A 13,739-nucleotide genomic window follows, 5' to 3' on the forward strand; every position below is an offset into this window, starting at 1 on the left:
CCACTGGATCTGTTCTGGTCTGGGAAGCCATCTCGTAGGGGTCGTTGGGTCTGACTATTATTCCGAAAATTAGAAACTTGTGTAACAGCATTCCAAGAAGGACTGAAGCTCTTCTGAAGGCAAATGCTGGCCCAAATCATTATTAGTTAGTAAATATTTATATTATATATATACGTATATCGATGCCTAAATATTGTAGCTTGACCACTAAGACAGCATATGATAGGTAAGTCTGCCCCCTTATGGACACCTCCTTGAACTGCATCCACAGTGCCACAAAAAAAGTGCAGCACCTGAGCTTTCAAAAGGATAGAACAATCATTCATTTGACATCTATAAGGATGTGCATTTCAAACTTCTACGAATGTTTACATTAATATCATATCATTCTGCTCCCCCCCCCCCCCCCCCCCAAAAAAAAAAAAGCTGAAGCGTATTTAACAGTGAAGGGCAAAGTCATTAAACAAACTCATACGCATACACACAAACAGTATTAGGACATAGTACAGTATTATGAGCTTGATTTCCTTTGCAGGACAAGCGTCCTACAGCAGTACAGCACAGCCTGACAGCTTTCACTTCTTCATTCTTGCTGAGAACAGCTCCAAATATTCAATATCGAGGACCGAGGGCAGTCAGGGTTTTCTGCCGAGTCGGCCTGTGGAAGTGAAAGTCACACTTTTTGTCCTCTTTCTAAATGGGGAACTCCATATGGTGCAATGGTGTTTGAAAAAAATCGTCCCACGGCAAAGAAATAATCAGAACAGCTGTTCACCACCACTCCTCCTCGTCTTGACAACCTTTCGCTCGGACGTCATCGAAACCGAGAAAGGAGACAAGGTGTGTGTGTTCTGCTTGGTAGATGGTCTGTCGTGGAGCAGGCTAGCCGGCAGAGCTTGGTATTCGAGGTCGTATGTCAAAGACTGCGATTAGCAGCGTGATGATACAGGGAATCACAAGTGTTGATTTCATCAACTACTTGCAGTGCTGGTGCCATCAGAACAGAGCGCTTTTGGTGAACGTGCACACCCTAACCTCCGTGCTACCTCTCCGCTCAGCACATACTGTAGCACTAAAAGAGATGCATTATGGGTACAGACCCTTTGATGGAATGGCAATGTTTACAGGGGGGGGAGTGCTTGTGCATCAAGCCGCTTCATGCTGCAGAATTTGGGATTTCAAAGCTTTGAGCCTTTGAGTCACGTTGGCTGGCTATCACCAGAACACATGCGTTGTTGAGGTTTATATTTAAAATGGCATGTTCCAGTTGCTAATGTAATCCCGACAAAAGCACCCAGTATATGTACTTTTAACGTAACACTGCAGCATTCAACTGCTCATCAGAAATAAATACTAAATAGTGGTTTGTGCATACGTGCACTTCGACATGCACATGTTGTACCATACACAATATAGTCGTATACTTTATGTACAGAATCTTCAGAGTGCACTCCCTTACTACACTGTATAGACCTTTCTCCATCAGCTGATTATGTATTTATTTTTGGCAGGGGCACAGCAGAAACACGAGCACGTCTATGCCAAATAATTCACCACCGCGGTAAATCAATCAGAGCTTTGCATCTCTGTCACCAGTTTCTTCATCTGGTTGAGTAGTTGGGCTTCGGTCCCGGACTGAGGAGAAATGCTTATTTGGGACACGTCTAGGCTGGTGCCGATTCGCGGATGGGCACTGCCGCCCTGCCTGTGCCAAGTGGCCCGAGGGGGGCGTGGGGGGTGGAGAGTGGAGTTACCTAAAAAATGACACAAGTGCTCCGAGCTGGACTGGACGCAGGCGTCAGGTTCGGCTTAAAAAAAAAAAAAAAAAAACACTGCAGGATGCAATTAACGAACCGCATTTTCTTCTCTTCACTCGGGTAAATACCAGCAGGAAATTCAGCGAGCCCCGTGTTTTGTATGGTAACGCTGAAGATGACAGCGGGACGGGCTTCTGCGAGACCGTGGGCTCACGCTGTCGCCCTGTTATGACACCGCTGTGGGAGATTCTTGTTTGATGAGTTTCACAATCATTGCAATCACGAGTGTGAGTGTATGTTCTCATCCTGTCTCTCCCCTAATCAGACTTCCTCCTTAAGAGAAGCACTGTCAAGTGCCTCGAGCATCAGGGCAATTCCAACCCCATTAGAGCTCTCGAGAGCCATGTGGGTAGTAAGTTTGACTTCCCAATTTTCCCAACAACTAAAAACAAAATCCGAAGTGGGTGATGATGTGATCTTATGTAGCAGTGGAGAATGATGCAACACATTACAAAAGGCTGCACACTACAGTCGTAAATGCTGATGTTTCTCCAGTCAAGAGATTACAGTGGCTTTGGGTGGCTCCAGGACCATGGATGGAACCAGTGGAAAACCCTTTTTGCACTGAGCCACAGGTCTCAACCAGCACGGTGTAATTCACTGGGCTTGACCCAATTGCTTTAGGTTCTCTTAGATGAAACCACTTTGCTACACTTTAGACAATGCTAAAAACTACTGCATCTGAAGGTCTTAGAGGAGCAAGAAAGGAGTACACATTACAAGAGGCAAAGGAAAAAAAAAACAACTCCTCATCCAAGTTTTTATTAACGTTTATAAAGTAGCTTACAAACCTTGAAAATCAGTGACAGCAAATATTTCTGATTTTGACAATTCATTTATAAAGTAGCTTACAAACCATGGAAATCAGTGACAGCAAATATTTCTGATATTGACAATTCATTTATAAAGTAGCTTACAAACCATGGAAATCAGTGACAGCAAATATTTCTGATATTGACAGTTCATTTATAAAGCAGCTTACAAAACATGAAAATCAGTGACAGCAAATATTTCCAGTATCGACCATTCATTTACAGTGTGGCCATATGGGGGCACTGCTTAATCCCATAACATCCCTCATAAACTACAATTCAAGAGCTGCATAAAAACTATGAAAAGTTTTTTAAAGGCTTAATGGGTTTAGCTTAAAATGTGTCTTTTTTGTCAAAAAGTGCATGTTTTGAACAGACAATATTGCTATTTTTGGCTCTACATAAATGCACAAGTTAGTAATCCAAACAAGATAAAATAGAGCATTTCCTTCATTCCTATTTTCCCAGTAACAGGTTCTATTTTTCCCCTCTATATTCAGCCCTTATTGCAAAGAGATACTGTGAAATCCTGTTTATGCAGGATTCACCTCAGACCCTGAATGAAGCACAGTTAGCGTCAAAACTGACAGTGGATAGCGTTACACATTTGGTTTCCAGAGGTACAAAAGGAGTGCAAATTTTGAGCTCTGACGCTCCTTTTTAAATAAATTTCCAAAGAAAAACAAACCCTTTCCTTCCTACAGCAGACATATATATTGCCACATCATTACTGTGGCAACACCTACAGTGCTTACTGACTGCATTTTTGTACCTGAGAAATTCGTAAAGGACTCAAAGTATTAAGAGTGACAGTAAATGGATTTCAGAGGGTCAGAGATTTCATAGAGTCAGAGGTAAAAGAGTATAATAACCCTGCATTCTGAACCTGAACAAAACTGAAACGTGTGTGTGTCTGTGGGCACGCATGTGTGCTTACAATTGTTTCTCAATATAAACATAAAAACCTCCATTCAGAGCGACAAAGCTCACAAAACCCGCCATGTCACAGTACCTACAGAGCCACAGAAACAGTGTTTAAAGCAGCTGACCTCTAACATTTTCTTTTCAATATTCTGTGAATGATTACTAAGTCGTTAACTGACATTCTGCTACCACACACTTAGCACACAATTAACGCAGACAGAGATCTGACATTTCATGGTAATGTAACATCATAGCTCCCGCCATTTCAATATTGTAACAGACATCCGTGGTCATAATGCTACTGAGGAGGTCTCTACAGTGAATTTGATCAAGACTTTGACCCACTGAAAAATAAACAAATTCCACACCTGACACAACTAGATCTCTCTTCACTTGCTGACAGCCAACTGGCTCTATGTACAAACTGCAACAGTCAACAGCACTAGGTCATGTAACTTCCAGCAAGAGGGCAGGCTGGATTTAACACGGCCCAGAGCTGAAGTGGCTGTTGTGCTTGCACGTATTTCACTGTCAGCCCAATTCACAGGTAGTTTTGTAAATTGCAGTTTACAGATAAAGGAAAAAAAAAAACTCTGATTACGCAATTCCCTTACTCCATTGCTGTGTGGCTGTACAAGTCTTCACATGACTTTTTTTTATCAGCCCCCAGTTTCCTGAATGACTTCTAAGCAGAGACGCTGTACTCATGCAACATCCCACAAACCCATCTAGCTTAAGTTTCCCAGCACTCAGTCACGTAGCTTGACACGGCTCTGCACACTCTGACACTGTGCTACGTGCGTGTGAACACCAGCGAGCGTGCTCCAGCGTGCACTAGTTTTATCTTCCCCTTATTGTAGATTTTCTTCACTCTCTCCCTTTAAGGGAGATTATCAGCATGAATGTAAACGTTGAATAGGTACCAGTGGGTATTCTTTTGTAGTGCATAGTTTCCGGGTTAACGCTACATGCAACAGCATTTTCCCAACAGCATGTTTTCCAGCTATGTTAGAGTTCATAACTATTCAATTCCCCCTCCCACTTCTCTTCCGCCTGATTCATTTTGGTTTTCTTTTGTCTGAGGTGGACAGATAACGAGATGGAAACCTGGCACCGGGCAGTGACACGTCCCGTCAACTTCAGGTATCGCCTCGAGCATCGAGAGCAGGGCAGACAAGCAACGGCGTACGCAGTGCATTTTATAACGCATAACGCCATAGTGCCTGAGAATTTTGCATCTGCACCAAGCCGGCCTGTTCCCTTTTTCACTTCTCCAATTTTCGGATAAGGTGAACCACCGCTCTGGTCGGAAGGGGGGGGGGGCTAAGGGAGGGGGGAGGATAGGAGGAAAACGGGCAGGAAGGAGAAAACGTCCTGCTTATGAAATATCACTTCCATCGTAGATTACGGGCTTCTCGACCGTCAAACGGTAGAGAACTTTCTTCGAGATGAACCTGCGGAGAGCGCGGTAGACAAATGAGACCTCTGGAGAAAGCTAACGAATGCTAACCGATGAACTGCCAGTGAAGAGGATATGGAGGACCTCCTTTAGCATGTTATTGCGATCCACACAGGCCACCTGTGTGGGGGGGGGGGGAAACTTACCTGGAGAAAGAGTTGTCGAAGATCAGGGTGTACGTCCCAGCGTTCCTGACCTTCAGCTGGCCCTGGATGGTCTCCTTGTGGGAGCTGCAGCGAGTCAGCGGGATCAGAACCTGGGGAGGACCAATGGGAGCACAGGGAAGGACTAAACCAGTGAGGGCAAAGAGAAGAGCTCCACCAATGAGAACAGAGAGAGGAGCTGGTCTAATGAAAGTAGAGAGAGACGAGCTGGACTTTTGAGAACAAAGATCCTGACCAGTGAGAACAGTGAGAAGAGACTAAACAATGAGAAGAATGAAAAAAGAAAAGAGCCTATCCAATGATAACAGAGAGGAGAGCCTGACAGGTCAATGGGGTTATAGGTGGGTAATAATAATAACCTTCTGACCAACAACAGTCACCATACCGCTGGCCATTGATCAGTGATTGCAGAGTCATGTGCGTGGTCAAAGGGTAAGGAAGGCAACAGGGAGACCTTCCCTGTACAAACGTATAGCCACTATCACTATCTGTGCTTGTAACTTCTATAAACTGTGTTTTTTTCCCTGGCCCAACACCTCCCCTCGAAATCATTATTCTAATGCTGTAATAAAAAAAAAAAACTTAACAGTACAGATATTTTTAAAGAACAAAGGTTACAATTGCTTCCTTTCTGTCCCCCAGTGAGACACCCCCCTCCTGAAGTTCTCCCCCCCCCTTCATGTCTCCCCTCCCCTCACCCCTCAGTGCCTTTTGTATTGCTTCCCCCCCACCCCAGTGCTCTCAGCAGTCACCCAAGGCTTCACCCTCTTATCCAGATGTGCACCAGACACAGCACTTACAGTGTAACGTCACATAACCAAGCTGCCAGTGTAGTGTTGAAGCCTGGTGGACAGCAGGCAACCCTGGCGGGGGTGCGAGGGCTCTGTGTGCAATCAGGGTGGGGGTGTGCGAGGTAAGTGCGTAATCGGGGTGGGGGGTGTAGGGCGCACAGGGGGAGCTAACCTTGGCTTGCTCCAGAGGAGTGTCGGGAGTCTCCCTGTAGACCACGCTGAAGGAGATGCTCTTGGGCTCGGAGGAGAAGACCCAGCTGATGGTGTGCCCGGCCTCGCTCACCGTCACGGGGATCAGGCTGTAGCAGCTGGACTTGATGAAGAGCTCCCGGGAGCCGTCCCCGAACTGTGCAATCTCCTCGGCCGTCAGGGGGACCGTCAGCCTGCCTCATAGGCCATGACATCACAGTTACAGCCACAACATCACCATTAAACCCACAACATCACAGTTAGGCCCACAACGTCACAGTTACAGCTATGACATCACAGTAACACGTGAGTTCTCCTGACTTCAGCAGGTAAATTTCAGGTGCGCAGAATGGCCGACTCACGTGAGTTCTCCTGACTTCAGCAGGTGTATCTCAGCATCCTGCACGACAGCCGCCGGCTCCTCCGGGTCATCTGGGGTTGCGTCTGTGCTGGTGCTGGTGCTCCTGAACAATAAGACATAGGAGTGTGTGTGAGACAGTACAGCGCCCCCTGCTGGGATTACTCATAGAAGAAACAACCAAAGAACAAAAAAAACACAACGTGGTCGCACTTTTTGGCTTCTGTGGGGCCAAAATTTAAAAAGTATAATGTACTGCCACTGGACACTTACATGGTGCTTTAATATTAGTTGGCCTTTACTTGGAGTGCTGGTGATTTGAACAAATTGGCCTCAGGGAGAACATACTGGAGCAGTTCTAAGCAGAGTGCTGTAGTCATGAGCCCTCCTAACCCTGGGTCCTACTGCTAGTGATGGGAACGGCTTCAGAAACCACAATATGGGTGGAACCAGCATATCCTGCTAGTGAATCTCTGTAGTCAACCCAACAACCATACATTCTTTTGATTGGCTAATACTAGTTTGTGACTGCCAGCAGATGGTACCCTGTAGAGCCCGGTGGCCCACTCTGGGTCGGCTCAGCGTGAGTGAGTGGCTCAATAGGTAAGGCGCTCGTCTTGAGAGCAGGCTGAGCCCTATGACGCGGTTTCGATCACAGCCCAATGTCACCAGCCGACGATGACGATGACGATGACTCACAGCCTTTGTTTTCCATGGGAGGGGTGGGTATGTGTCACTGCTCTCAGGAGCTAAATAAATCTAAACTAGCTAAATCATCAACAGCTGCTCATGCATGTACAGATCTAAGATTCATTTTGTCACACTGTTGCCCAAAAAGGAAATAATTCTTACACAACTACCATTCTAGACCACAGGAACTACTGTGGTTTTTACAAAGAAAAAGAAAACCTTGTTTTTGGGAAGTAAAAAAAATTGAAAAGCAGCATACAAATCCTGATGTAAATCGTATGTTTCAATAAATCTGACATTCATACTGATTGGGTTGACTGCTTGACTGAGCTTGTTATTGGAGCGCATGTCTGTGTCTCTAGAAAGGAAAAACACCACAGAACCAAGGAGTGACACACATAATCACACGCAGCAAGTTCCTGTAGCCAGCTGCTTCTGTTTTTTCTGATTAATTTCTGCTAGGTGTGTAGTTAATCTTTCTGATAATCATCTCTCTCTTCAAAAGGGGTGGGCTCACAGAAGAAGACAGATTGGGTTTCCGTGGAAACACCAATGGGACAAAATGACCTCAGTCGTATAAAACAGCCACCTCTTAGAGATCGAATCAAAGTGCTACCAACAATCCACACTGGCTGCTGGTAAGTCTTGCAGTTATTATAAATCCAACTTTTAAAAAAATTTTTTTTTTACATGATTTCATATTATACATGCATTTAGCTGACCGATATCCAGGATGATTTTCAGAATGCATTTTTACATGTTATCCTGAGGTTTTTGTATAACTTTGAAATGGGGGTGAGAGTGGCAAATGACTAGAGGCAAGAAATTTGGTGTATCTGGTGCAGTCTGAGGGTATATGAAATGCCTGTGTCAATATACAAAGCACTGTACACTTAAATTTACTGTACACTTAAATTACAAGCAACAGATGCAAGGACTTCCACATTTACATCTACATTTAACTCCAAAATTCAGTGATCTCATTTGCTAAACTTCTTAGCTAACACTGCTAAGCATAGCTTCAATTTAACTAATGAGGAACTTCACCCACAAAGATACGCAATTCACATGAATCCTCTGTGTGTGTATACTGTAAATGACACTGTAAGTACAGCATTGTACACCGTAATTCAGCAATAACAGCAACAACAGTATGTGAGAACAGAGGGGAAAAAGGTATTTGTTACATGTATGGCAACACAGTATGAACCGAAAGGTTGCCGGTTCGATTCCCTACTGGGACACTGCTGTTGTACCCTTGGGCAAGGTACTTAACCCAGAATTGCCTCAGTGAATATCCAGCTGTATAAATGCATACCATGTAAAAAAAAATAAATAAATAACCTACGCAATTCGCTCTGGATATGTGCGTCTCCGAAATGTCAAAATTTTAAGAATGAAATAAATGTTTGTCTTATCTGAAATCATTTCTTTATTTCGAAGGCTTCAAAACCCACTCGATGTCAAACGCAAGCAACCAGTCCTTGCACCAGCCCCAGCTGCCAAATGGAGGCTTCATCATGGCCTTCTACACCTTCACCTTCGCCCTGGGTCTCCTGGGCAACGGGCTCTTCATCGCCGTGGCGGCGTTTTTCAAGAAGCGCCCCTCCAATACGGAGGTGTGCCTGCTGCACCTGACGGTGGCCAACATCCTGCTGATGGTCACCCACTTCTTCTTCATGACCCAGTGGGTGCTGGGCGACGTGGGGTGCCGCTTGGTGACCTTCCTGAACCAGGCCGCCTTCTCGGCCTGCATCCTCCTGCTGGCCTGCGTCGCCCTACACCAGTGCCTGTCGGTGTCGCGCTCGCGGGCGACGTCCAGGGCGGGAGCGCAGGCCAAACGGGGCCCAGGCCTCCCCAGGAAGCTGCTGTACAGCCTGCTGTGGGCGCTGGCCGTCACCTGCTCCGTCCCCGACGCCGTCCTGCACCGGGCCGTGGCAGAGAAGAACAGCACGTTGCAATGCGTCGTCGACAAGAACCAGAGGCTCCTGGGCCTCTTCACCTTCGTGGCCCAGTTCACGCTGACGTTCATGGGCCCGGCGCTGGTCATCTCGGCCTGCTACGCCCGCCTCCTCAGGACTGTCTGTGGGACGGGGCTGGTCAGGAAGCGCCAGGTGTGCTGGGTGGTGGTCGCCCTCCTCACCACCTTCTACGTCTTCCAGCTGCCCCGCCACATCTGCGTCTGCCTGGACTTTTTCAGCCAACACAACTCCTGCCTGGAAACCACCTACATCATCTCCACCCTCTCCGCCTGCGCCAACCCCATCATTTACGTCCTCTTCTGGCACAAGTTCAGGGAGAAGACCAAGGTTCTGCTCACGAGGTGTAAATGTTTAAAGGGGTCTGGAAAAATAAACTCTGATCCAGGAAATGCTTCCACCTCAACGTGAACGCTGGGATTGTTTTTTCCCCCGGTGGAAGGCAAGGACCATTGTGATTATGTTACAGATTTGCTTAGCAGACACCCTTTTCCAGACCGAAATGCACACTTTACAGTTTTTTTAACGTATTACCTATTTGTACAGCTTGATATTTTCCGAGCAATTCAGGTGAAGCACCCTGCGGAAGGAGTCAACAGAACTGACCCACCAGGGAACTGACCCTGCAACCTTCTGTCTTCAGGCCCCGCTCATCACCTATTGCTGTACACTGCTGCCCAGAGGAAAACTACAGTTGATCACGTCAGCAGTTGGATAAAGGAGAAAGAATAAAGGATGTTTTATTGTCATTCCAGGACAAGTTGTACATGACAGGGACTGAAAAGAGGTACTCGGATCCCGCTTCGGTAATAACAACAATAATAAAATCAGGAAAAAGCAATCATGAAATCAAAGCACAAAATAACACATCATTAAAGACAAAGTAAGTAAATTAATATATAAGTATGAAGTGACAGAGTGTGAGGAAAGGAATAAGACTTTAAAAAATCGAAAAGATAAACAGACAGTAGTGGTCACAGCAGCAAAAATTGTTCAGTGAGAAGCAGCATTTGTTCAATGAAAGTCTTAAAGTGCAAGATTTATCAGTCTCAAATTGCAGCAATTGACAATGCAAAATAAATTTTTTTTTAAAAATCTGCATGTGTGAATGCATGTATGCATGTCTGTAATGCATGCACGCCTGCATGCAGGTCTGTACACATGAACTGCGTGCCGCATGCATGTGTATGATGCATGTCTGAGGTCCGTGTGTATTTCAGTGTGTATTTCACACAGTGTTTGCCTGAGTGTGTGTATGTGTGTGCATGCAATTATGTGTAAATATATGTGTGTGTGTGTATGTATGTATGTGTTTGTGTGAGTGTGTGTATGAGTGTATGTGTATGTATGTGTTTGTGAGTGTGTGCATGTGTTTGTGTGTGTGTGTGTGTGTGTGAGAGAGAGTACGTGTGTATGTGTGTGTGTGTGTGTGTGTGTGTGTGTATATGAGAGTGTGTGTGTGTGTGTAGGAGCGTGTATATGTATGTATGTGCGCGTGTGTGTGTGTATGTATGTGCGTGTGTCAGTGTGTGTATGTATGTGCGTGTATGAGCGTGTGTGTGTATGTGTGTGTGTATGAGCGTGTATATGTATGTATGTGCGTGTGTGTGAGTGTGTGCATGTATGTGTGTGTGTCAGTGTGTGTATGTATGAGCGTGTATGAGTGTGCGTGTGCGTGTGTGTGCATGTATGAGCGTGCGTGCGTGTGTGTGTGCGTGTATGTGTGTGTGCGTGTGAGTGCGTGTGTGCGCGTGTGTGTGTGTGTGTGCGTGTATGAGCGTGCGTGCGTGTGTGTGCGTGTATGTGTGTGTGCGTGTGTGTGCGTGTATGAGTGTGCGTGCGTGTGTGTGTGCGTGTATGAGCGTGCGTGCGTGTGTGTGTGCGTGTATGAGCGTGCGTGCGTGTGTGTGTGCGTGTATGAGCGTGCGTGCGTGCGTGCGTGTGTGTGTGTGTGTGTGTGTGTGTGTGTGTGTGTGTGTGTGTGTATGTGTGTGTGCGTGTGAGTGCGTGTGTGCGTGTATGTGTATGTGCGTGTGAGTGCGTGTGTGCGCGTGTGTGTGTGTGTGCGTGTATGAGCGTGCGTGCGTGTGTGTGCGTGTATGTGTGTGTGCGTGTGTGTGCGTGTATGAGTGTGCGTGTATGTGTGTGTGCGTGTGAGTGCGTGTGTGTGTGTGTGTATGTGTGTGTGTGTGTGTGTGTGTGTGTGCGTGTATGTGTGTGTGCGTGTGAGTGCGTGCGCACGCTGTCAGCGGTACTTACAGCTCCAGTGTCCCCTGCCGCTGGGTGTCTCGCTCCCCCCCGAGGCACTCCCCTGTCATGCGGGTCAGAGACTCCGTGTCGTAGACGCCGTTCACCTCCTCCTCCGTGATGATGTCGAAGACGCCGTCGTCCGGCTTGGCCACCCACCCTATCCCTGAAGCCCAGGGGTCAGAGCAGCACCTGTGAAACTTAACTGCTTCGCCCTTTCCGGAAACATTCTTTCATCTCATTTACCATGTCATCAACATCATACCATCATTATCATTTCTATAAATGGCACTTTTTGGGGGGGGGGGGGGGGGGTAAACTTGCTGAACTTACACACCGGACTGGAACACTGCAACACAGTGCTGAAACCGCTCTGTGTGTTTGCGGAAACATCTTCCTGAGATTGCAGTCTGAGACTGTACATGAAAGGTGTGAATAAACGTGTACTTTCCGTGCGCCGCAGACTTCTGTCACTCCTACCAGAGAAGCGCTCTCACCCACAACTGCTGCAATCGACAACTGGGACATTGCGCAACTTGTGTGGTTTTACTTGGAAGTTGAGTAATATGAGTGTGTGAGACAGCTACTGTTTGTATCATGTGAGGATGTGTGTATAAACATATTGTGCCTATTTTGTGTACTGTGTGTGTGTGTGTGTGTGTGTGTGTGAGAGAGAGAGAGTGTGTGTGTGTAAATGTATGTGTGTGTGTATATACATCTATGTGTATGTATATGTGTACATGTATATGTATGGGTGTCTGTCTGTGTGTATATGTGTGTGTGTGTTTGTGGAAACGTATGCTTATGTGCGTGTGCATGTATCTGTGTGTGTATACATCAACGTGTATGTATGTGAGTATGTGTACGTGCACGTGTGTGTGTGTGTGTCCGTGTATGTGCACTCCTCCTCACCCGGGCTGCTGTGGGGGGGTCTGCAGGGTGACAGCGGGCTGGTGGGCGTGTCGGGCGCGTCGGGGGCGTCGCCCTGCGGATGGCGGGCGGTCGCGGCGCTGTGCTGGGCGTGGCAGTCTCTGCAGCGGCGTTCCTTCCTCACGCCCTGGCCGCTCACGCTCTGGCTGCAGCAGTAGTAGCAGAACGCCCTTCCGCACAGCCTGGCCAGAGAGCACAGCCACGCTCAGCCCAGCTCCACATGCAGGGGGCGCCAGATTCACTTTTTATTACGGCTATTCAGTCTCTCTCTCTCTCTCTCTCTCTCTCCCTCTCTCTCTCTCTCTCCCCGTCTCTCTCTCTCTCTCTCTCACCCTCTCCCCACCCCTCTCTCCCCCTCTCTCCCTCCCCTCTCTCTCCCTCCCCTCTCTCTCTCTGTCTCTCCCTCTCCCTCTCTCTCCCCCTCTCTCCCTCCCCCCCTCGCTCTGTCTCTCCCTCTCCCTCTCTCTCCCCCTCTCTCCCTCCCCCCCCTCTCTCTCCCCCTCTCTCTCTCTCCCTCTCTCCCTCCCCTCTCTCTCTCCCTTTCCTCTCTCTCTCTCCCTCTCTCCCTCCCCTCTCTCTCTCCCCCTCTCTCCCCCTCTCTCTCTCTCACTGCATCTTTGACTACTACTGTTTCATTTCTTTCAAGTTCCAAAAAAGTTATTTTACATTACATTTTACATTAAGTCATTTAGCAAATTCCAACTGAGCGCATCACAACACCAAGTGTAGTTATCGAAAGGTACTACAAGAGGTCAGTAAGATACTGAGTAAAGTGCTAAACTAGTGCAGAGAGCTTTTTTTAAAATAGAAAATAGGGATAGACAGGACAGACAGAGAGGAAGCCAGACTAGAGATAAAGCTTGAGTTACATATGATCTTATTATTGCATTCATTCAAACACACTTCACTCCAAGGTGAACGATGCCATACTGAATATAGTCTGAGAGCAGGAAGGAACAGCCTTTGCTCTGGTGCTGCGTTTCCTTTTTGCCCGATGCCCTTATTAGTGCATTTTCACATCAAGCTGCAATCGAAAGATCAAAGCTGTTTACTCAGGAAGAGAGTGAAACTTTCAGGGCTGATTAGTTCAAAGAAAAAATCATTACACTAACATTACAAAACATGACATTTTTGCCATTTAGCAGACGCTCTTATCCAGAATGACTTAGTAATAAACATTACTAGATATTTACTGAGGCAATTGTACTTTAAGTACCAAGAACAGCAGTTCCCCAGCAGGGAATTGAACTGGCAACCTTTTGGTTACGAGTCCTGTTCCTTTCCACTATGCCACACACAATCAACAAACCAACCACGAGGACACATGTATGTTAACTGTGACACTTTGCCAGCTTGAGTTTCCCATTGGGAAACTGGAG

The 13,739-nt window shown here is 46.8% G+C and overlaps 1 protein-coding gene across 1 annotated transcript in view; it reads right to left on the reverse strand.

Moving 5' to 3' along the window:
* Positions 1-3,787: 3,787 nt before the first annotated feature.
* The window catches only part of LOC118770968 (FYVE and coiled-coil domain-containing protein 1-like), a 28,990-nt gene continuing 19,038 nt past the window's right edge, over positions 3,788-13,739 (reverse strand). The window contains exons 13-18 of the mRNA XM_036518766.1: positions 12,343-12,542; positions 11,443-11,596; positions 6,519-6,620; positions 6,140-6,350; positions 5,159-5,268; positions 3,788-5,007 (exon numbers count right to left, since the gene is read on the reverse strand). Coding sequence (XP_036374659.1) covers positions 4,932-5,007; positions 5,159-5,268; positions 6,140-6,350; positions 6,519-6,620; positions 11,443-11,596; positions 12,343-12,542 — 853 coding nt within the window. The 3' untranslated portion in view covers positions 3,788-4,931. The remainder of the gene's footprint in view (positions 5,008-5,158; positions 5,269-6,139; positions 6,351-6,518; positions 6,621-11,442; positions 11,597-12,342; positions 12,543-13,739) is intronic.

This window comes from Megalops cyprinoides, chromosome 24 (genome assembly GCF_013368585.1).
Source record: "Megalops cyprinoides isolate fMegCyp1 chromosome 24, fMegCyp1.pri, whole genome shotgun sequence".
In the NCBI taxonomy this organism is placed as follows: Eukaryota; Metazoa; Chordata; class Actinopteri; order Elopiformes; family Megalopidae; genus Megalops; species Megalops cyprinoides.